General features: G+C 41.5%; 1 protein-coding gene across 1 annotated transcript in view; it reads right to left on the reverse strand.

The window, feature by feature from the left end:
- Positions 1–25,092, reverse strand: part of LOC147703161 (active breakpoint cluster region-related protein-like) — a 372,854-nt gene that overhangs the window by 197,789 nt on the left and 149,973 nt on the right. Inside the window, exons 12-13 of the mRNA XM_086931703.1 lie at positions 9,992–10,067; positions 8,451–8,555 (exon numbers count right to left, since the gene is read on the reverse strand). Of these exons, the coding sequence (XP_086787829.1) occupies positions 8,451–8,555; positions 9,992–10,067 (181 nt within the window). The remainder of the gene's footprint in view (positions 1–8,450; positions 8,556–9,991; positions 10,068–25,092) is intronic.

A 25,092-nucleotide genomic window follows, 5' to 3' on the forward strand; every position in this document is an offset into this window, starting at 1 on the left:
CGTTCGCATTCTGCAGCACATAAGGGCTATTGTTAACACGGATTTAACATATCCTGTAGCCTGACACTTTGCCACTACTCATAACAAAGATTTAACTAATTTGCAATTCTTTGTTATTGATGCAGTAGAGCAGTCGAAAAGGGGAGGTGACATAGACAAGAGTCTACGTCAGTTAGAGTCTAGATACATTATCAAACTCAATAGTAAGACTCCTGGGGGCCTCGACATGGGGGAGGATCTCAACAACTTTCTTTAATCTGTAATTTGGGCATTTAGACTCCAGGCTTGGAGTTCATACTAAGGAAAGTATCTGACTACACATTTTTACATACATTTACCATTAGTCACTAGTCCCCACCCTATGAGGGCAGGTTGATAATCCTATGAATTAAAATGTACTGTTACATATTTGATGTTTTTAATTACAATATTATTGTTTACATATCACACTATGCACTTTTCACTTCTTATCATGCTATCTGATAAGGAGTGTCTTCTTCTCTGCAAGCTTCTTAACAATTGCGTTCTCCACCGTGATCATATACATATATGGATACAACATGTCTACTATGTTAACACTCGCGTCATATGTTCAGACTTCACTTGTACTAAAACGCATTTGTGCATTAGGATATCTTTATGTTAAATGCAAGTAGCCCTATATCAGATGATCATATGAGAGTCAACACATTAACATGGTTTTTCAATACTATTGCATTTTGGCACCGTTCTGGAAAGTCCTATAGTTACATATATTCTGTTTACATTTTGCACTATGCACTTTTCCTATATTGCATGGCTAAGTTTGCACAGGTCTTATGTTTACAATTGAATTTTCATATTTCAGCACATTAACACTTTATTGTTGTAATGTTGCACTAGTTAAAACCAAAAATCATCATTGTAGACATCGCAATCCACACGCATAGCGCTATGTCAACACATCGTATTTGTACAGTGTTATAGGTTTTATATATTTTTAATGGGACTAACTTTCAAACATAGGCATTCCAATTTATGCCAGTGAACGGATCATGAAACCTTGCTTTTAGTGTATTATGGTTTTATTCCCACCATCCGATAGACATTTTTACATTTTTTACATTTCTTTATATGACATCAACAACCTAACTAATGCAATGTATATAATGCAATTTTAAACGTTTTTATGATCGATGATCGTTTTACGTTTGTTTAGGTATGTCTATGTTGATGTTAATGTGTTATGTTTATATTGGGCTATGTTATATACACCGTTCCAATATGGTGGGACCATTCCATGTATTCAGTGAAGCATTTAATGGTACAAGTCCTTTATTTCTGTTGATTGTTAGACTGCGAGGTTGGCGCGCATTTGTTACACTGTTGTATTTATATTGGTGGAGTAACCATGGCGAATTGTCAGTGAGCAAGGGCACAGCCGGTGCCCGAAACGCGTTTGACGAGGCTTTGCACCCTGCATGCACGAATAAAATGTACCACGAGTGAAAGCACCTGAAGTCTGGCTGTGGCGTCATTTGGTGTCCCGTTCTTGTCCGCACGGAAAGTGCATTGAGGGACAGGCTGGAGTTTATATATATATATATATATGTATATATATATATATATATATATATATATATATATATATATATATATATCAAAGCTCTTCGTGCCATACAATGCCTCCAATGCACGCGCAGGTGTGAACAAGAGAACGCCAGTACTCGAAACGTTGCATTTTTGAAAGGCATTTGGAATAAATAACATCTTTCCCGGATAACGTGGGGTCTGCCTCTTCTTTCGCCGCTGCATGTGGAGGTTTGAAGATCGTGTGAATATATATATATATATATATATATATATATATATATATATATATATATATATATATATATATATCTTTATGCAAAGTGATCCTCAGGCCATATGAGAGCGCTCAGCAGTGTGTGCTCCACCCAGGGGTCGGATCCTGACCCAGGAAAAATTTTTCTAACAAAAGAGGCGGCACAATCAGGATATTTTTTTAAGCCTTTTTAATCAAGACTTCACCCCACCAACGCGTTTCAGCCACAACTGGCCTTGCTCACTGTTGGTTAGTCCCTCTATTGTGTTGTTATTTATACCAACCCATAGTTAGCCATTTAGGAAGCATTATGGGATATGTAGTTGCATTACTTTCAGTGAAAAACAAAATAAATTAAAAGAAAGACTTTGCGTGCTTTTAAGTTACTGCACTTAGGTGACTAGTAGTTCACTGTGGCTACTTAATATATTATAAACCAATTCTGGGTATAGTACCCAATTCTTTCATTATTGTCTCTTATTTCTTCAAAAATGTTTACAAATTAAGGGTGTAGTACCCAATGTCATTTCGAGAACATTTATTCCAGATGGATATGCAGATCCTCTCCAAAATTCATCCCTTTCGGGTATTTTGTTCTGAGTCTTATTATCATGCGTGACTCCATTTGTCGCAGTCTTCGAACCACATCACCACCTCTCTCCATTTTATCCAGTACTTTTGCCCCATAGAAATGCATTTGTCTCCAATCTCCATTTTGGCATGTGCTCATGTGTTTTGCGGTGGCATATTGCATATTGGAATTTTTCACCGCCCGGATGTGTTCCAAGATTCGTTTTTTCAACATACAAGTTGTACACCCCACATACCTCATTCCACATTTGCATTCTATAACGTATACAACGTTTTTTGAGGTGCATGAGATTTGTTGCTCGATTCTCATTGATTTCCCATCTGGTTCTTCAATCACTTTCATGCTTTTGCCAATCTTACAAGCTTTGCAAGAATTACATGGTTGAAACCCTTTTTGTTGAATTTGCAGCCAATTTTGTTTCGGTTTTTCTTGAAAATAGCTTTTGACCAACAAGTCTTTGAGAGATGTGTTCTTTTTGTATGTTATTGATGGTGCTTCACCGAGGGTTGTTCCAATGTCAGGGTCCCCTGACAGTAAATGCCAATATTTTTTCATTATGCGGGCAATATTTCCACTCTCTTTGCTGAAAGTCGTTATGAATCTTGGAGGTGTGTGGGTTTTCGTTTTTTTAGGCTGTTCCATTAATGTTTGAGTCCGTGTTTTCAAATCGATTTTTCTTTTGCATTTTGTTAACACTCTTTCTTCATAGCCTCTTGCTCTGAATCTGCATTTACTCTCTTGTATTACTTTCTCTGCATCCTCAGGTACCGAACAATTTCTCTTGAGGCGTGTGAATTCTCCATACGGTATTTGAAGAAATAAGAGACAATAATGAAAGAATTGGGTACTATACCCAGAATTGGTTTATAATATATTAAGTAGCCACAGTGAACTACTAGTCACCTAAGTGCAGTAACTTAAAAGCACGCAAAGTCTTTCTTTTAATTTATTTTGTTTTTCACTGAAAGTAATGCAACTACATATCCCATAATGATTCCTAAATGGCTAACTATGGGTTGGTATAAATAACAACACAATAGAGGGACTAACCAACTGTGAGCAAGGCCAGTTGTGGCTGAAACGCGTTGGTGGGGTGAAGTCTTGATTAAAAAGGCTTAAGAAAATATCCTGATTGTGCCGCCTCTTTTGTTTAAAAAATAAACTATATATATATATATATATATATATATATATATATATATATATATAAACGACGACAGTCACCGACAAAGACAACAGTATCAAAAACCTATGTGCAGAACTAGAGAAATTACGTAAAAAGGAGGTATCAAAATGGTGGGAGATAAAATCACTACAGAGATACCTGGACGTGGGCAGAGTACCACGAGGACTCAGAATATTGGTTGCGCCCACCTACGAAAATCCTGATCCGGCCATGCTACAAGACTGGGCAGACAACAATGCCCTAGCATCCCAAAACATGCTAAAAATACTGGTAAAATATGCAGCAAGTGACCGTGATAAAATCATAACCAGGATAGAAGAAATAATGAAGGATTTGGAATCAAGGGAAAACCAAGATGAAATATCTGTGGCATTGAAAGAAATAGCCAGCAGGCTTTCCAAACTGGAAGAGGAAATAAAGGAAAGAAAAGCGATCAAGTTTCAAAGAGACCGAAATGACTATGTGAACGGTCGTATCTATACATTTGCCAGAAAATTTGATAATATTAAAAGACAACAGTTATCGGCAACGGCGAGCGGGTCACAAATGACACCCGCATCAAGTGGAACAGACCTGAGCGCCTCAGTGGAGTCAGATCCAGAAAGTGTCAGCTCCTTGGTCCTCACAGGAGAAGTACCAAACCCGGCCCAGGAATTGTCTTATTTTCGTTTACAGCGCCTCAAATCATTAAGGCCTCGGAAACAGTCACAGACAGAATGGACCAAAGGGAAGTCCAAACAAAATACAAAACAAAAAGCCGAAGAAGAAAAGACAGGCGCTGGGGCGGGCGGAACAACGAAACAAACAAAACCCAAATACAGAAAAAACAGGAAACAATAATGGATGACAAACGAATGGAAAATCTGGATAACACCGTTATCAATCTGACCGATCTGGAACTGACAACCAGGGAAACGGAAATTCTATCACTGGGGTTAACATTTTGCACAACAACTAACTTTGATTACACCCAAACCAGGATAGATCTGTTCCAATTTGTAAGGAAACTTAAACTGCAAAAACACTTTATAAACAGTACTAGCAAAAGTACGTGCCCAGAGAATACAGGCCAAGGAATTGCTGAAACCCTAAGTATTGCGGACATGGCGGTACTAGGAGATTTGAATGCCCTTGAATATGAAGAATCCCTCAGCCAACTGACACCAGGAGAAATAGCCAACGCAGCAGACTTAAGCACATATCAAACGGTACAAACTAAGTTTAAACCAAAATCGATATTTATGCCTATACTGCTCAAAGATGGACTAGACCTCTTTTCTGAAAATGTCATCAGAGAGTTAAAAGAACTATCAATACTGAGTACACGACAATTTTGCACGAAAGAGCACAACAAGAGAATAGAGTACAGTGCATTGATGGCGAAAATACAAACGAGATCAGATATTGTTGTGCGGTGGTCTGACAAGGGTGGCAATGTGGTGCTTTGGCCACTAAAAATGTACAATGAAGAAGCAATGAAGCAATTGCTTGATCATGAATGCTACTGCAGAGTGAGCCCTAACATCATAGTGGGTATACAGGAGAGATATCACTGTGATTTATACAAATGGAGAAATCTGGGTCTAATAAGTAAAGCAGAATTAGCTTTCCTAAAAAATGACTACCCTACCACTCCCCAGTTATATCTCATACCTAAAGTACATAAAGACCCAAAGGAGCCACCCGGTAGACCGATCATTTCTGCCATTGGTAGTTTGTTTGAAAATACCAGCACATTTGTGGATTATTTTCTCCAACCTTTTGTTAAAGCACTTCCGGCTTACATACAGGACAGTGGTGACTTTTTAAGACATGTATATGATTTACAGTGGGAACAGGATTTTGTGTTTATGTCGTTGGATGTACAAGCTTTATACACAAGTATCAGACACACAGACGGGTTGCGGGCTTTGGAATACTATCTGAACAAACGCCCAATAGCATTGTACCAACACACGTTGATGCTACTACAGATGGTAGAGTGGTGCCTTAATAACAACACCTTTTTATTTGAGAAATTGCACTACAAACAACTGCAAGGTTCGGCAATGGGCACTTGCTTCTCCCCCAGCTATGCTAATTTGCATATGGGCTGGTGGGAGGAGCAGGTACTAGCCGTCAAGCATGAGGTGGAGATGTCACACAATGTGGTGCTTTATAAGCGCTACATTGATGATATTTTTATCCTGTGGAGGGGTACCATTGAGAGTGCGGAGGCATTCGCCAAAGATCTGAATGAAAACACTCTAAACTTAAAATTTACCAGCACAACCAGTAAAGCAATGCTCCAATTCTTGGACATAGAAGTGTATGTACAGAATGACAAAATCCAAACCAGAACTTATAGGAAACCAACAGCGGGAAATGCAGTGCTTCATGCACAAAGCTTTCATCCCACTAAGCTAAAAGAATCCATTCCTTATGCTGAATGCTTGCGTATGACACGCAATTGCAGCACGGAGGAAGGAGTCACCAAGGCCAAAAAAGATCTATTTGAAAGATTAAGTAAGCGAGGGTATAGACCACACACCCTCGAAAAAGCTGAGAGTAAGTGTAAAACTAAAAACAGGAAGGATTTACTATTTACAAAAGATTTGGAGACTAAAACTACACCCGCGACCGTGACTGGTAACCCCCCAAGAATGATTACTGGCTACAATATGTACCACAATCAGGTCAGAAAAATCCTGCAGAAACACTGGCCCTTGATCAAAAATGACCCTGTAATAGGACAACTGAGTGGGAACAGGCCTAGTATAACATTTAGAAAGGCCAAATCCATGCGTGACCAACTAGTGTGCAACTCCCCTACACTAAGAAAACCAGTCACGTGGCCCCCACCGCAGAAAGGCTTTAAGAAATGCACGAAGTGCAAAGCCTGCAAACAAGGGCTTAATATGAAGGAGGTACAGGTACCATTCAGGAACAAACCCTACACCATTAGGGGCGGCTACTCCTGTAAAACGGAATATGCCGTATATGTTCTGGTCTGCAGCTGTGGCAAGCGCTATGTGGGAAGCACTATCCACCAAGCACATGTGAGAATATTGCAGCATTTGCGCGCTATCACTAATAATGACCAAACGTACCCTGTGGCCAGACACATAAATACTATGCATGACGGGAATATTAAACATATTTCCTACTATGTGATTGACAGTGTCCCAAAAAATCCTAGGGGAGGGAATCGCAGACTTGCCTTAAGACGTCTTGAGTCAAGATACATAATCCTGTTAAATTCAAAAATCCCGAATGGATTAAACTCAGACGAAGCAATGACTGTCCACTTATGAATCCTAAGTAGAGCCCTACCCGACAAGACAATCCCATTCCAGTTTTAACTCTGTATCTATGTAACATACATTTAATTTTGTATTTGGGACACAATGTGAGCGCATATTCTGGTTGTTTATTATTTAACACACAGTTTTTTGACACAGATGTAACTGTATGATAATAGAGCTATAGTCACACAATTGGATGTCAGGCACATACACGACTATATCCTTTGTTTAGTATTGTGCACAGCAGCAATTATGTCCACTTGGAGATAATGTCATAGGTAGCATTACCTTGAATTGTTATTGTTTTTAGTAATTTACAAGTGCACCGTAGTGAATTAACATGACTGGTTCAACATAGGAACGTAGCACAATGAAACGTAATTGCCAGTTACCTAGCGTCCAGTCATGGAAACTGTGGCAGACACGCACATATGATTTAAAACTGCATTTATAGATATTACGCACTAATACAATGTGTATATAACTTGCAATGAACTAGTTGTGAGTAAATGTCAGTAGTAAGAATAACGTGTTACCATTTTGGTTTGTGCGCGTAAAAACTACAGACTCTTCTGTGTCTATGTAATTAGTATGTTTAGCCATGACTCACTCGTTGTCATAACATCCAACAGCCTATCATTTTGTATGACTCAGCTCGTGATGTGTCAGCATGTAATGCAGTATAAAAACGTATGCCATTTACAACAGAGTTAAGTGAGCAAGGCGGAGGCTTCCGCCGAAACGCGTCTGTGCAGCATGTCGGATTAAAATATTTCCTTGAGTTCAAGTCACGGTGTCAGTGCCTTCCTTTCATCCGAAGGAATTGGATTGGTAATCAATATATATATATATATGTATATATCAAAGCTCTTCGTGCCATACAATGCCTCCAATGCACGCGCAGGCTGGTGCTTGTTGCGATCGTGGCAATCCGCTTAAATCACTGCTCCGTTTCTTCCAATCGTAAAGAAATACCGCACTCAGGGGGGGATAGGGCTTGCAGCAAAAAGACTGTTTATTTTGTGCAACAGACAGACAAACGTTTCAGCACAAGCCTTTCCTCAGTATATATAAATATATATATATATATATATTTTTTTTTTTCTAGCACTTTGCCAGTCATATTTGCTATTCTTTTGGTTGGGGGTTTTTACCTTGTTAGTTGGTGGGATTGAGTGTATGTGTAATTGTGATTTTTAGTTTTTTCACACTGAGGGGTGTAGCATACTCTGATTTGGGTTGTATAACACTGTCTCCTTGGTTTGAGCATTTCCTTTCTATTATTTGATTGATCACATGCTGCTCCACCCATGTGTAGGGGAACTGCCTGACACCTCACTCCATTCACGTGTACGAATCCTGCCTTGGAACAATTCCCTTATGCAATGCTTCACTCTAAGAAACAATTTCTTGACCTTGAATTACCCTCTCACATACTACTCCCCCCTGGGAAACAGCCATGAAGGGACATCCCCACATTTTGCTCTACCCATGAACCAAACTTGCCCTGCATGGACCACCACACACACTGTTCACCTCATGGGTGTCAACTCATACACATACCATTGCGTTCGCTCTGCAGGGGCAGTCTCTCTGTCCTGCGCAGTTCTACCAGCAAACTGGTCAGCTTTGTGATGGCGGAAAACACCAATGGCTCCGAGTCCAGATCTGCCAAAGAAGAGAGGTGTAAGTGCGAGTGTTCTTCATCAGGCTGTAATAGAATAGGTTCTGCTCTCATTGGAACAGCAGAATGAGGCAATTTCACCAGAGGTAGTGCAAGTTCAGGGCTTCGGAAGGTACCTAGCGACCCTGGGGTCCCAGCAGAGGCACGCTATCTCTTTCAGGACTGACCGCTCAGAGACTATGCTAGTAATTACGCTTCTCCCTTAGATATTTTAGTATCTCCCTGAGGTCAATGAGCCTGGTACCACAAGGAGAGGTGAAAAGATCAGGGGGTAATCCTGATCTATGGCAGCAAAACCCATGATTACCCACGGAGGTAAGTGCGCACAGGCAATGGATGCGCTGCTTGCCCTCATCTCTATGATGCCACTGCGTTCCAGACCCCATCTTTTGTCTGTGACACAAGTGTACAGAACTGGCCAAGGAGTTCACTATCCTTCTTCTTATTTTTGGAAGTCTGAGGTGAAAAACCCATGTAGATGCGGCAGACACGAGAGAGATTGCTCATGTAGGGCCACCCGAGGTGGTGGCTAGCCACACATATTTTCTGTTTTTGAAAGCACCCAAGGCTAATCCCAAGGCTAATTAATAGCAAATAAATATCTTAAGCCAAGCCTAAGAACTTTAGTTGTGAGAAAAGGTTACATTCTACGGTAAAGGCAAAGCAAGAAATCTGTTTTTCAGGGTACCAAATGTGGGACTATGCATTATATAATAACATTCTACCTTCCAAAGGAAAAAGAATTCAAGAAGAAACTTAACGTCCACTTAGGAAGGAAGCAATTTACTAGATTATCTCACATTCAGGATGAAGCGCCACCTGTTTCGCCCACAGCATTTTGTAAGTTTGTGTTGTTCCTCATAACAGAAAGACAACTAATTTACAGTTCTTGTGGCTACTAGTTTTAACCCCAGCTTTCAGGCATAATTGTTGAATATTGAAGAAGTATTTAAATCAACAATGAATGAACAAAATGTTGAGGTTGTGTTGGTACAAATGACAGACACTTCCTCAGATAAAGAGCATGGGAAAAGCATAGCAGCTCCCCTGCACCTGATCTGGGGCAACTTCATTATCCTTTTTAAACCTTGAAAAGGTGTGCCAGTTTTCTCAGGTAACATTTTTAGCATAAAAGACAGGTAAGTATGTGAAAGGACTTGAAGTTCCAAGGTCTAAAAGAGTCTGCCCATCTCATAGTCGAAACACCAGGAAGACATCACATTGTTTCTTTTATATTTCTGTATTGTAAAATGCCAATAAAAATATATTTTATAAAAAAAGCAAATGCTGTAGGTTTCACAAGTGTTTCTCTTCAAGGGTACAGAAGGAAAGAAGAAAAGTAGATGTGACGGGTGGAATAGGAAAGAGGGGAAAAAATACAGAAGGACGGCAAGACAGTTTTGTGGGGTTTACTTCTTACTCCTGTTCTTGGTTTGTTCGATCTGCTCTTTCCAGTCCAGGAGCTCATATTCAGAGGACAGGAGGACAGTGAAACTCTAAGGCAAAAAAGAAGAACCATTGTAAATGTAATTGGTCTCGCATTTGTTTGAGTTGGAACTATTGCCACTTTAAATGGCAATGTATTTTGCTTATGTGTTATGGAGTGTATGTATGTGGTGAGTAGTGGAACTACATGCGTTGGATTGGATTAGTTAGTTGTGTAATTGTGTGGTGTGGAGTGAATATGTGTAGTGGCATTATGTGGCATGGTATGCTGTAGAAATATGTGGTTAGAAATTATGTGGAATTCAGTGCAGTGGCATTATGTGGAGTGGGATTGTGTATTGTGGAGTAGTAAGTAGCACAGTTTTATTATGTGTTGTGCTGCTGAATGTTGCAGCACGGTGTGGAATTGTGTGGTGTGTATTGGATGTATGTGGTGCGTTGTGTAATTGTGTTGTTGAGTTGTATTATGTGGTTGGTGCTAAATTATGTGGAATGGATTGGAAATGAGTGGAGATGAATTGTGTTGCATGGAACTGTGAGTACAGCTTTGCGTTTTTGATGGCGGAACAGAACAAATAGGTAGGAGCTAAGCATCAGATCTGTGTGTTTAAAAAAAGGAAACAGTTGGAGCTATTGGCATTGTAAATGTAAATGTCTCTTAAATATGTGTTATGGATTGCAGTAGATGTATGTGGTGTGTACCAATTGTGTGGGTTGGATTGGACTTGTTAGTTGTGTATTGTGTAATGTAAAACTGTGTGGTGTGGATTTGTGTGGTGGAATTATGTGGACTGGTGTGCAGTTGTATAATGTGGATAGTAAATATGTGTTTTGAGTGTAGTGGAATTATGTGGAGTGTGACTGTGTGCAATGGAGTGTAAGTATGTGGAATGGTGTTTTGTGTTATGGAGAGTTATGTAGTTGAGTTTAAAGAAGACATTATGTGCAACTGAATGACTCTTTTAAAAAGATAATTAACAAAAAATGTCTTCTTTTTTCATTTTCAAAAATCTTTATTTCGATCACATGATCATAAAAGATATACATAGCATCACAGAATATTTCATTTTATGGTTAAAAACGCATTTAAACAACATTAGTGATCAAAATAAATAGTGGTGTGCCGGGAATTCAAGTCTGTCCAGAGTCGCCAAGTCTCTTAATGCAGCGATTTCGGGTGTACCACATTGCAGTTAAAAATTTAGATAGAGCAAATACAGTAGTTGGGGCTAAGTCTGTCTTTAAAACTCTGTAGGCGGGTAAAAATGTTCTGAATCCCATGTTTTTAAGCAAGGGGACGAGCCAGTATTTCCTGCTCTTCTCATAGGCTCGACAGAAGAAGACCACATGTACATCATTCTTCTTTGTGTGGGCACATGCGGGGCAGATTTCTGTGGGAGGGCGACAGGACCATGTTGCTGTAAAAGATGCCAAGGGAAGAGTCCCATATCTCCATTGCAGGAATAATTTCCTAGTTAATACCGGAGTCATGGCATCTAGGACACTTTCCAATTGGTAGGAGTCTTTAATTTGTATAAATTGATTGGTCAAAGATCCATCACGGGTGCCTTCAACAGCACAGGAGAGCATTAGATCGTAATAGGCTCTAGATAGCACCTTTCTAGGGGTCCTGTTACTTGTGTTTGCTGGATCCGACCATAGTTCAGGAAGACCAATTGCCTCGGAAGTTCTCTTAATGTAGTTCAAGCAAGGTGTTCTAGTGGCGTTGGGCAACAATAGAAATTCCTGTAGCTCAGCTCTATAAGTTGAGAGGTCTGGACTGCTCCATAGGCGTCGCCAGAATGCTAATGGTTTGAGCCCCAGCTCCTCCGTTATGGGCCGGAGGCCCATATCCAGCCTAAGGGGCAGAATTGGAGTACTCAACGGAAGAGCAGTAATCTGCCTCAGGAATTTGTTCTCGGTGGTCAATAATTTTGGCGATGGAATATGACCCCACAACTCGCCCCCATATGTGACACCCCCCCGGGCCTATGCCTTGTAGATTTGGATAACAGGGGTGAGTGGACGGTAGGGTGATTTGCTCGCTATTCTCATAGTACCACCCGCCAACTGTGCCAGTTTGATGTTTGCTTTTGACTGGTGTGCTGACCACGTTAAGTTTTCTTTTTTTTTTTTTTTTTTTTTTTTTTCTGTTTATTACATTTTATTTTTTTTTATTTCTGTAATTTTTTATTGTGTATAAAAAAATATATATTTACATGGAGCATACATGAGTGGCGGAAAGAAGGAGGGAAAAAAAAAAGAGAAAAAAGAGGGCTAGGAAGTACCACGTTAAGTTTTCATTAAGGGTTATCCCCAGGTATTCAATTGTCTGAACCCGTTCCAGTCGAACTGTACCCAGGAGGGGGGGTGGGCGGTTGAGGGGCATGGGGTTGAAAATCATAAATTTGGTTTTCTGGGGATTGATTTCGAGTCCCCTTTCTGTGCAGAACTCCAGAACACCATCCAAGACTCGTTGTATGCCCATCGGGGTTTTGGACAGCAGCAGGGTGCCATCCGCAAACATGATTGTGGGCATCCTGCTGCCAGTCAGTTTTGGGGCATCAGTGTTGGCAATCCTGGTGAGGTGCGCGATTACCCCGTTCACAAAGAGGCAAAACAGGGTCGGTGCAAGCACACAGCCCTGTCTTACCCCTCTGCGAACAGGGAACCTTTCGGTTAAATTGCCACCTCTACCACACCTGACGCGCACATAGTTGTTATGATGTAATCTCACCAGGATTGCCAAAATGTCTCCCGGGACATTCATCTCCTCCATGACCTGCCACAATTTTGCTCTTGGGACCAAATCGAAGGCGGCACGCAAGTCCTCGAAAACCGTGTACAAGGTGCCGCCCTCGATTAATGCTGTCCTCCAGTATAATAGGTTAAGCCTAAAAATGTGGTCGATTGTGGACACCCCTCGCCTAAATCCCGCTTGGTAAGGAGTCAGGATGTCAGTTTCCTCCAACCAATTCTGTAACCGGTCCAGGATCAGTCTGCCGAAAAGCTTCTGGGATATGTCAATGAGGCTGATCGGGCGATAGTTGGCTGGGAGCAGAGGGGATCCCTTTTCAAAGATAGGAACCACCTCTGCTCCCAGCCAAGTATCCGGAACCTTCATCACCCTAAGAACAGCGTTAAATATCAGCTTAAGGTAAGGGGCCCATATCCCTGGTTCCTGCTTAAATAGGTCGCCTGGTACCCTGTCGAGCCCTGGGGCTTTCCCTGTTGACAACCCAGCTATGGCCCCCCTCACCTCTTTTTCTGTGAAAAGTTCTCCTTCAGAATCAGTCGCTATCCTATTGTGTGATTCATTCAAAACCACTTCCTCTGTAGCGTACAGTGACTGAAAATGATTTTGCCATATACTGGGTGCAATGTTGGGCTCAATTGCGGAGGATAAATCCTCCGTTCCATTAGACACTATACGCCAGAATTTACTTGAATCTCTAATGGCGAGTGTCCTTGAAAGTTCCTCCCAATATTGTTGGTCCCACTCAGCCTTGGCGTTCACCAGGAGCTTCCTATGTGCCCTTCTCCTGGATTGAATCTCTTCCCTGCCTTTGCGCGCCTTTATTGCAGATAGCAATTCACTTTTGGAGTTCCTGCATGTGGCATTGTACCACGTTATCTTGGTTGTTAGACCTGTTTTTTTACCCCCCCCTTTTGAAAACAGGTCCAACTCCAAGGTATTGATTAAATCTGCATGAATCTGCCCTAGCAGGTCTCTATTTTTCCCTTCACCTAATTCCTCCCAGATGGAAAATGCCCTCTCTAAAAACGGAGTAATTCTGGCGTACAATTTGGGTAGCTTATCGCCACTAGCGGCCAGTTTCGCCCACCTTACTCTCCTCCGATTATTTTCCAGGAGCAGGCCTGACTTGTCGTTGTTAAGACCCCGGCCTATGTCCTCGTTGCCTGGTAGGGCGTATTCGAGCTCCAGGGCGTTGTGGTCACTGTCCCGTCTATCAATAACCTTGAAGTAGATGATTTGTGACCACAGTGGTAATTTAACGAGAATATAGTCTAGTCTTGATTCACTACCAGCTTTATTATAAGTGCATTTACTTGGGATGTCTGATTTGCAACGCCCATTACAGGCCCTTAAACCTTGGTTTAAAGTAAGGGCAGTTATCTGCAAAGCAAGGGGCGTTCAAGCTCTTGGTGGGGGTGCCACCGTGACCGGAACCAGCCACCGTGAATCCTCCTCGAAGGAGGGTCCATCACGGAGGCCTGGCAGCGGCTCATATTGTGAATTTAAATCGCCTCCCACCACATAGTGAAGTTCCTCTAGGATGTCACTTAAAAAAGTAGAGAGTTCCTCTATAGTGTTTGATTCACGTGACGTGGATACAGGTCTCGAATACACGTTTACTACCACCAGTTTCATGGAGTTTGGCCACTCTAAGAGGACAGCTAGTATGTCATCTGAGTCTGTCGTTAGACAGCTGGCATGGCAGCCCAGATCGGATGCTACCCAAGTTGCCAGTCCTCCAGAGCTAAGCATCAGATCTGTGTGTTTAAAAAAAGGAAACAGTTGGAGCTATTGGCATTGTAAATGTAAATGTCTCTTAAATATGTGTTATGGATTGCAGTAGATGTATGTGGTTTGTACCAATTGTGTGGGTTGGATTGGACTTGTTAGTTGGGTATTGTGTAATGTAAAACTGTGTGGTGTGGATTTGTGTGGTGGAATTATGTGGACTGGTGTACAGTTGTAATATGTGGATAGTAAATATGTGTTTTGAGTGTAGTGGAGTTATGTGGAGTGTGACTGTGTGCAATGGAGTTTAAGTATGTGGAATGGTATTTTGTGTTATGGAGTGTTAAGTAGTTGAGTTTAAAGAAGACATTATGTGCAACTGAATGACTCTTTTAAAAAAATAATTAACAAAAAATGTCTTCTAGTTTGTTGTCCTTGCAATACTGGCAACCTCTTCCTGCCTGTTGTAATTCTTGTCTGTTATAGCTTTTTTTGTAATGAATGGAGGGACCTAAACAATAGGAGGGTGGAGATTGAGAAATAGTACCCGAATTACAGCTTACAGCACAAGCAGCAGACAGACACTAGGAGAGAATCAACAGATGCCAGATTCCGGGGGCAGAATGAGGTGGTGCTAAGTAATGCTGAAGTGGTGCTGAGGTGGTGATGTGCTGGTGCAGATGTGATGCTCAGCTGATGCTGAATGATACTCAGGTGGTGCTGAGTGATGCTGAGGTAGTAGTGTGCTTGTGTGGAGGTGTCTGAGTAGTACTGAGGTGGTTCTGAGTGATGCTTAGGTGGTGCTGAGTGATTCTGTGCTGGTGCTGTATTGAGCCGATGCTCTGCTGATGCTGAGGAGGTGCTGCGTGGGTGCTGAGTTGCTGCTGAGGTGGGGCTGTGTTGGTGGTGGTGCACTGATGCGGAAATGGTGCTGTGCTGATGTTTATGTTGTGCTATTCTGGTGCTGAGGTGGTGCTGCACAGATGATGAGTTGGTGGTAAACTGATGAGGAGATGAGGCTGAGGTGATGATGAGGTGGTGCTGAATGATGCTGAGGTGGTTCTGAGTGATGCTGAGGTGGTGGTGTTGCACGGGTTATGAGGTGGTGCTAAGCTGGTGCTCAGGTGGTGCTGAGGGATGTTGAGTTAGTGCTGTGCTGAGGTGGTGGTGCGCTGATGCTGAAGTGGTTCTGCGTTGGTGCTGAGTTGCTGCTGAGGTGAGGTTGCGTTGGTGGTGGTGCACTGATGCTGAGATAATGCTGTGCAGTGCTGATGTTAAGGTGGTGCTGCGCTGGAGCTGATGTGGTGCTGAGCTGAGGCTGAGTTGGGGCTGCACTGGTGGTGGTACACTAATGTGGAGGTGGTGCTGTGCTGATGCTGAGGTGGTGCTGAAGTGATGTTGAGGTAAGGCGGAGTGATGCAGATTCCCTCACCACCACCACCACCACCCTTTAACAGTATCCTTTAAGGCCCCATAACCACTAACGTTCAGATGCATTTAATTAGTTATTAAGCGCCACTCATACCAGTGTAGGGTGTTAGGGCACTTTGCATCACACACAAAATACACAGAGGCAATTAGTCATATGTGTATAAAATAGTGTAAAGGACATTTTACATAAGATAGAGGACTACAGGGTGTAGGAGTCAAGCCATGCAAATTGGTAGGCAGCATTGCTAAAGCGTGCTTGGGCCCCAGAAGCACAAACTCAGAATTGAAAACAGAACACCTTAGTTGGGGATTCTCTTAACTAATAAAAATCGATTTCTACCCAGATGAACCCTTTTTGCATCATTAATATCTGCTCTAATCTATACTTTGCGGTGCTTGCAGTTCTTTGATAACTGTTATAAATACACTGTTCTATGTTAGGATTTTAACTTATAAGCTGCAAGTAACAGAAAAGCAGTAAACCCCTGACCTATTTATATTTTATGCACTTTGTGATCTACATGGTACACTTTCTTTGCAGCCCGCATATTAACCCTCTGTGCTACCTTGCGATGAGTTAAAACCTTTTTCCACTAAACAACTCTGATATCTCCAGCGAGAACATTAATCATCAGAGTTATCTTGATATTTTTATTGTCTGGAAATTGCTTGAGGCCAGGAATGTGTCAGGGAGTGCTTTTAAAAGCACATAAACTCTGAAAAATTGCCCCTCTAAAGTCAGTATCCAGTGCGATCACACCTAAACATTGCCCCTCTGAAGTCAGTATCCAATGCAATCGCACTGCCCTTGTGCTGGCCCTGAGTTCTTGCTATGCATTTATTTAATGTAGTGCATTCAAATGCACATTTTACAGGGGACATTTTTCAAGATGGAAACCTTTTTGCCTCTGTGCTAAACCGACCAGGAGAGACTTCGAACTCCCCAGCCAGCAGACAAGCACAGGTCCTGGAGTGGAGGAAAGAGCACAAGCAGCATGAATATTAAAGTATCATTTGAAGCTTAGATTTAATGGAACTGAAACAATACGCTGAGTTTAAGAAGTGGTTTAACTTTCTACATGGTTTAGAGCTGCAGTAGCTAGAAGGCATGGCTGGCTGTGTGTTGCTGGCTTCGGACAGGAAAGAAAAGACAAGAGAACCAGGGATGTTTCAAGGGACCCTTTAAAGGGGCAATCAATGCTAGTTATAGCCCTGTGGGGCCCAGAGCTGCTGTTGCGGTGTTTTTGTGCCTATTTCTGGAGAAAATTAAAGGAGGCAAACTTAAAACCAAAATAATTATTTGTTTTAATTCCAAACCAGCCTGGGAGCAGCCTCTGGGAAGAAAACAAAAGAAAGCCAGCCACATGGAAGTAACAGTAACATGCTACAATAAAATGTAATCAGCTACGTCTGTGCACCCACAGTGTAACACGAGGTTGAAAACATTATAAAATAGCCCCCCCCCCCTACGAGCAGTTCAACAGAACAAAGCGTAATGATAATGTACTAAGTCCCTGCTCCTTGGAGGAAAAAGGAGGGACAAAGAGGCAGGACTGGCCACTAGTAAGCAAGGATTTCTAAAGGATATTGAAACAAACAAATGAGAAGCAAGGAATGGCATTTGGCCCACAAAGATATATGTATACTAAAGTATACAAGAGGTCGTACACTTACTCTCAACCTAAAAACAAGACATTGTAATTCTCACCTAGGTGAAAGTAAAGAAATCAAAAGGTCTCACACACAGCATTGCTTTGGGCCTCTTCATAGGAAGTTTATTGAGGCCTGGCCTGGCCCAACTCGTTCGGGAGGCCTTTTCACTATGGACTTGGAGAACAATGCTTAAACTGTAAACATGTGAATGTTCATAAAGCAATAGAAGTTATGTTTTCAAACTAGTCGCTGCTTCTCCCTAGAGTCAACTACAAAAACGACACAACTGCCAATACTATATCCCTAGAGTCAGGCATGTAACCACCATTGACAGAGTAGAGGGGCACATCTATCTATATATATAAAAAAGCCCTCATCTAATCACCCGGACCTTTGCAGTTCCTGATCTGCGAGAAATTAGGTTGCTGTTTGAGTGGGGTGTGTATAAAGAAGCAACAGCCACACTCTTTATCAGGTCAAGCACAAAAAGTCACTAAATTAACCTGTGCTTAACCCTCCGGTAGCTTGGCACAAAGCCTTAAGGCTTAACTTGAAGGCAATGTGCAAAGTATTTATGCAGCATTCAAACAGTAATAAAGTGAAAACACAACACAAGAAAAATACCACAAGAATTTAGAGCAATAGGGTCAAATTTAAATTAAGTATAGCGCCTAAAATAAACAAAGCACCACTCAACTTTATCTGGTCATCCGAGACTGTGTGAAAGTCACAAGTTCAGGACGACCTCCCTTGAGTGTGTGCCAGATATAGGGACCAGGTTAGGCACACTGAAAAGTTATATTCTAAAGTTCAGTGAGAAGAGTTCCATTCACGGTGGAGAAGGTTGAGAGGAGCATGGAGAGTGTGGTGGATGGTCATTGCTGTCACACGAACAGCAGGCCGGACGTCGCAGTGGTTCTCACTGTAATGGGAAGATGATGGCAGGTGTTGTGGATGGTCATTGCTGGAGGTTCGCGCTTATTGACTGTGGAATGTTGATGCTGTAGAGTGAAGTGCAGATCTCGTGTTGTCAGTTGCCGCTGGCTGACGCTGTAGCGTGAAGAGTTAGGTTCACAGGAGCTTACTGCTGGCGGTCAGTGCTGGCGGCAGGATCGTGGCACGAACTAGCTCGTTTGTAGTTCACCTTTTCTTAAAGGATTAGCTCAACTGATGCCACAACAAGAGTACATAACCTAATAGGCACCCCTTGAGGATGTGGAACTCACTCCAGCAGGGGCCAGCAGGGCTCAGACAGTTCGCTTTGAAGGTCCAGGTAGCAGGTCTGAGCAGCAGGTCAGGTAGGCAGATGCAGGGAGGCCTCTGGAGCTTGTAATGTCCCGGTAACTCAGAACATGAGGTCAGTCAGCGAACCCTTGGAGTCACTTCAGCCTGGAATAAAGAGTGCAGGTCCAGTCTTCCTTCTCAGCAAGCAGAAGAGGCCTCAATCAGCAGGGCATCCTTCTTTTATAGTATCCACAAGTCCATGAGTGTACTGAAGAGTGGGTCTGAGCGTCCTCTTTTTATACCTGGTGCCCACTTTGAAGTGAGAGAAGCTTCTGGAATTTTGCCCCTACAGAGTGCATGGAATTTCCTGCCTCCCTGTCATGGTCCCAGATTGTCTGGGGGCACAATAGGCTAGGGTGAAGTCGTTTGTGTGTGAGCTAGGCCAGTGCCGTTGAACTGTAAGTGTGGTAGGTGACAGCTCTGCCCCACCCCCCCCTAATAAGGCATGATAGCCCATTCTACTAACACCCAGACCCTCTATTATGATGCTGCCTGTGAGGAATACACAAAGGTCAACTGCCAACTACACCTAGTCATGTGACCCAGGAAAAAGGCTGCAGGACCAAATGATTGGGATAGGAAAAAGGACAACTTTGGAAAAGCAAACGAAAAAACAAAGGGCTAAGAAGGGGCTCATTTAATGCCTGGCTCAAAACTGGTAAATAGATTTGATCAATAGTATTTACTTCCAAGAAAATATATACTAATACTGAACAACAAAGTGACAAAGAAGATACTTCAACACTTGGGCTTATACAAGCCCTTTGTTATTTTGTTCATATTTAATCAAGCACCCAAAGGGTTACTGGTTTGCTCTATTTTATGGTAACTATGTAAAAGTGGCATTTTCAGAATTGTGACTTAAAATCAGACTTTACCATTAAAGAAGGTTTTAAATTACAATTCCTCAGGCACAAAACATACATTTAAACGTGGAAAGATAGCAAAGGTCCAAGGGTTTCAAGGCTTTGGACAACACTTAATTAAGTATGATTAGTTGGTGGGCGGAGGCACACTCGAAGCTCTGGACCTCTTGGGCTTCAGGTTAGAAAGACAGGTTAGGAAAGTTGTGAGTGTGGTCTCCACATAGAAATAGTTCAATTAGCCAGGATTAATATCCGTTTTTTTCGGCTCGTAGTATGGAGGACAGAGACATTTCTGTTTGCAGAAAGAGTTTCTTTATTTTAATTCACACAGCAAAGACAGCCGACACGTGTTTCGCCCCCTCTTGGCGATTTGCGCCGGGGCTTTCTCAAGGCTGTTGAAGAGGAATGAGAGAGAATGTGTTTAATATAATGTGGTTTAACAGCAGTTGACCCCAAAAAGAACCTAGAGAACACCAGGTGTGCGAAAGTGTTTAGAGTGGTCCTGTGATGCTTCATCACCTTAGCGGTCCGGTATCCGTGCTTAGGGAAACTGATGGTGCCTACTTAGAGCGCAGTGATTTGGGAAGAATCCAAAAAGCCACGAGAAATTGGGATTCAGAAGGAGCAGTGTGAATATGTTATAAACTAGAGAAAGTGCAGCATGGTTAGTTAAGCGTAGGAGCAAATTAAAAGAAGAACGAGTGTCACTCTTTTAGATTAAGAAAAAGAAGAGGGAATCCCAGAATATTAAAGAAGTAAAGATGGGGAAATAGAAAAAAGTAATCTAGTCAATGAAACATAGTCATAATACCTAGATAGGATAAGTCTCATAGAAAATCCAATTCAAGGTGAGTACAGTGTCCAATATATAAAAAATATAAATCTTCAATAGTAAAATATTTCCTGTTAAGTAAAACAGAACAGTTCATAAATGCAGTTGTTCCGACATCCAAAACTTATACACAGCATATTGAGTGAGGCAATATGTCAGACAGGCTTTCATTAAAAAGGTACAATGTATTCAAAAAGGCAGGTTACCAACAAAAATGCCCAAATTCATGCTATCAATCCATGGTGTTATGCCATCAATATTCCAGAAAACATTATAGCCTCATTTCATCAATATCTGCTTAGTTCTATTCAGAAAGGCACACAATTGGAGTTTGTATAGCTAATCTATATGGCTAATCAATATATGTCCATTTTGCATATTGTTATCACACAGTTTTTTTGCTCATTTATGCACATTGTTACATTGTAGTGTCATAGTGAATAGCGGTATATACTGATGGTGTCTGAGCAGCTAGCTATTGAGAGGCATAAAGTGATGTGGGTCATGTTAATGTTGAGTAACCTGAGAGACACAGTACATGGGCAATTCTATAGGTGAATGAGAGGTGATCTATCAATGCAGCATGCAAGCGAACTAAGCTTCCTTCTCACCATATAGTTGAAATAGCGCTGTGTATAGGGAAAAGCCAAGTTAAAACCGTTTCTATTCTAAGAGAACGGGGATAATGTTCACCCGTGTTTAACGAGAGGTTGCAAGGGCAGATAAGTATAGTTACTACAGTAGGACCTACTATTTAGGTTAATGTCCTCCATATTTGACATTAGTTGGATTTACGAGTAGGTGAAAAATGGTAACTAACGTGCGTTTATTTTTTATACAAGCGAAGATGGAAGTTGCCCTGTGTTGCAGGCGGATTTACGCGTTATTAACGAAGAATGACTAACGAGTGTATCTTTTTTTATTAAATCAGGCGGGGATACAGCGTTCAATGCTAGACCGCAGAGGGCAAATCAGCACAGCTAGAAGAACGAGACTTACTTATTTGGGCTGATGCCCCCGTTCCTATAGTCCTCCCGGCATGGTCGTTCCTAGGTCATTGCCTCCCGTATCTGGCAAACGCGGGAGCCGGTAGTTAAAGTGAATGACCCGGAAGTAGAGTTCTTCAGAAAAACGGGTCGGACTTTTTTTGTCGTTTTAAATTAGAGTCTTTATTTATTTTTGTTATTGTCAAAATGGGGGTATGTTTTAAAGACAATTTGCGGTGAAAACGTAACGTCACAGCGGAAGTATTTTAAACTAAGGGAATCCTTTTTAAGGTGTCCTGATCAGTTTTTAATGAAACGGGCGCCATTTGTAAGTGGTGCAGGTACCCAGTACATCGTGTGCTTATACAGATTAGACAGACTAATATATTCAGACGACTTTTTTTAAAACACAGTTTGTATTATTTATCGTTATGGTAGTTCTCCGTATTTATTTAAAGGACAGTATGACAATAGAGAGTGTCGTCACAGCGGAGGTATCTTGAACTGAGGAAACCCTTTTTTAAAATTATCCTAGTCAGTTTAGTGAGGCGGACGCCATTTGTAAGTGGTGCAAGTGCCCAGAGAGTTGATTGTTTATACAGATTAGCCAGACTAATATAGTCACACGACTTATTTTAAAATCCGAAGTTGACATTCATGATCTGAGTATATTTTCACCATTTGTCAAAAGGAAATAACTTGTCCCCAAAGAATACAGGCGGATAAGAACCCGCAATTCATGAGCATGAAGCATTGTCCTACTTTGTGGTTGGTTAGTTTCTATGTTATATTGGTTGGTGATTGTGTAAAAAGATTTATTTTTATATTGGTTTTTGTATATAGAAATTTTGGCCTGTTAACATTTTGAAACGCTCTTGACCATACGCGTAGATTGTCTTCTACCAAACAAATGTATGATCTGTTTGCATTTCTAGACCATCCTTGGCCATTCGCAGAGATTGTGTTATCCCATTGTGTCTCCCCATTATGCTAAAGGGAATGGCAATAGAGAAACGTAATCCAACATGGTGGCTTCTCTCTGGACAGTCAATACAAGTCATGAACCCATATGTATTTAAGTATCTCATCTGTTATGTGAGTGTGTTTGTCTATGCTGATATTTGGCTCTCTTACATACGTCAGAGTGGGAAGGATTTGAAGTCTGCAGTTCATCATCATTTGTGCGGCCCTAGTTCTATGGTTATGAGAGTGTAGTGTCACCTTTACATTTACAACAGTACATCAGTTACAGCCAATGATGCCACTCATACTCTTGGTTAAGGCCTTGTGTTACAGTTTCCATTGCGATGATTAATGAGCTCTCTTCTCTACGAAGCATCTGGTCCAAGTCTCCTCCCCGTTTGGGAATTTTCAGTTTTTTTAGGCCAACGAACGTAAAACTCAGATTGTTCATGTGATACTGGAGGAAGTGATTTACAAGGGACTGTCTAGTATCTGTACCATGGATGTTCCGATAGTGTTCCTGTATCCGGACTTTCAAAGGTCTTTTCGAGCTGCCAATGTAGTGTTGTCCACAGGGGCATGCTATTAAGTAAATAACATAGGTGCTTTCACAATTGATGAGATCCCTGATCTTGTGTTTGATGCCATTTACTAGGACCTCTTTGGTTCTGGATTTGCCCAGTTTACTGATCGAACAGTTCATACAGGTATAAAAGCCCATGGTCTGTGGTGGAAATGTTCTTGGTTTCGGTTGGATATCAAGAAAAGATGGACAGATCATATCCCTTAGGTTTTTGCTTCGTGAGAAACCCATCTGAGGTTTGTCTTGTATTGTGTCCGACAGAGTTGGGTTATCTTTTAGCAGATGCCAATGTTTTTGTAAGGCCTTACGAATGTGTTGTTGTCCGCTGTTGTACTCAGTTGTAAAACGAATAGTTTGTTTTTTCTCTTGTAATTGGTTGTTATGTAGAAGGCTCTGTCTGTTAGTTGTTTTGAATTTAGTACGTGCTCTTCCTCAGACGTGCACGTATGAACTGTAGCTCTGAGGAAGAGTATGAAACTCATTCATCGAACATAACTGAACGCCTGAGACAAAGAGGTTACAAAGAGCAACAACTCACCAAAGCACTTACTCAGATCATGAATGTCAACTTCGGATTTTAAAATAAGTCGTGTGACTATATTAGTCTGGCTAATCTGTATAAACAATCAACTCTCTGGGCACTTGCACCACTTACAAATGGCGTCCGCCTCACTAAACTGACTAGGATAATTTTAAAAAAGGGTTTCCTCAGTTCAACATACCTCAGCTGTGACGACACTCTCTATTGTCATACTGTCCTTTAAATAAATACGGAGAACTACCATAACGATAAATAATACAAACTGTGTTTTAAAAAAAGTCGTCTGAATATATTAGTCTGTCTAATCTGTATAAGCACACGATGTACTGGGTACCTGCACCACTTACAAATGGCGCCCGTTTCATTAAAAACTGATCAGGACACCTTAAAAAGGATTCCCTTAGTTTAAAATACTTCCGCTGTGACGTTACGTTTTCACCGCAAATTGTCTTTAAAACATACCCCCATTTTGACAATAACAAAAATAAATAAAGACTCTAATTTAAAACGACAAAAAAAGTCCGACCCGTTTTTCTGAAGAACTCTACTTCATTCACTTTAACTACCGGCTCCCGCGTTTGCCAGATACGGGAGGCAATGACCTAGGAACGACCATGCCGGGAGGACTATAGGAACGGGGGCATCAGCCCAAATAAGTAAGTCTCGTTCTTCTAGCTGTGCTGATTTGCCCTCTGCGGTCTAGCATTGAACGCTGTATCCCCGCCTGATTTAATAAAAAAAGATACACTCGTTAGTCATTCTTCGTTAATAACGCGTAAATCCGCCTGCAACACAGGGCAACTTCCATCTTCGCTTGTATAAAAAATAAACGCACGTTAGTTACCATTTTTCACCTACTCGTAAATCCAACTAATGTCAAATATGGAGGACATTAACCTAAATAGTAGGTCCTACTGTAGTAACTATACTTATCTGCCCTTGCAACCTCTCGTTAAACACGGGTGAACATTATCCCCGTTCTCTTAGAATAGAAACGGTTTTAACTTGGCTTTTCCCTATACACAGCGCTATTTCAACTATATGGTGAGAAGGAAGCTTAGTTCGCTTGCATGCTGCATTGATAGATCACCTCTCATTCACCTATAGAATTGCCCATGTACTGTGTCTCTCAGGTTACTCAACATTAACATGACCCACATCACTTTATGCCTCTCAATAGCTAGCTGCTCAGACACCATCAGTATATACCGCTATTCACTATGACACTACAATGTAACAATGTGCATAAATGAGCAAAAAAACTGTGTGATAACAATATGCAAAATGGACATATATTGATTAGCCATATAGATTAGCTATACAAACTCCAATTGTGTGCCTTTCTGAATAGAACTAAGCAGATATTGATGAAATGAGGCTATAATGTTTTCTGGAATATTGATGGCATAACACCATGGATTGATAGCATGAATTTGGGCATTTTTGTTGG

Source organism: Lissotriton vulgaris, chromosome 7 (genome assembly GCF_964263255.1).
Source record: "Lissotriton vulgaris chromosome 7, aLisVul1.2, whole genome shotgun sequence".
NCBI classification, from domain to species: Eukaryota; Metazoa; Chordata; class Amphibia; order Caudata; family Salamandridae; genus Lissotriton; species Lissotriton vulgaris.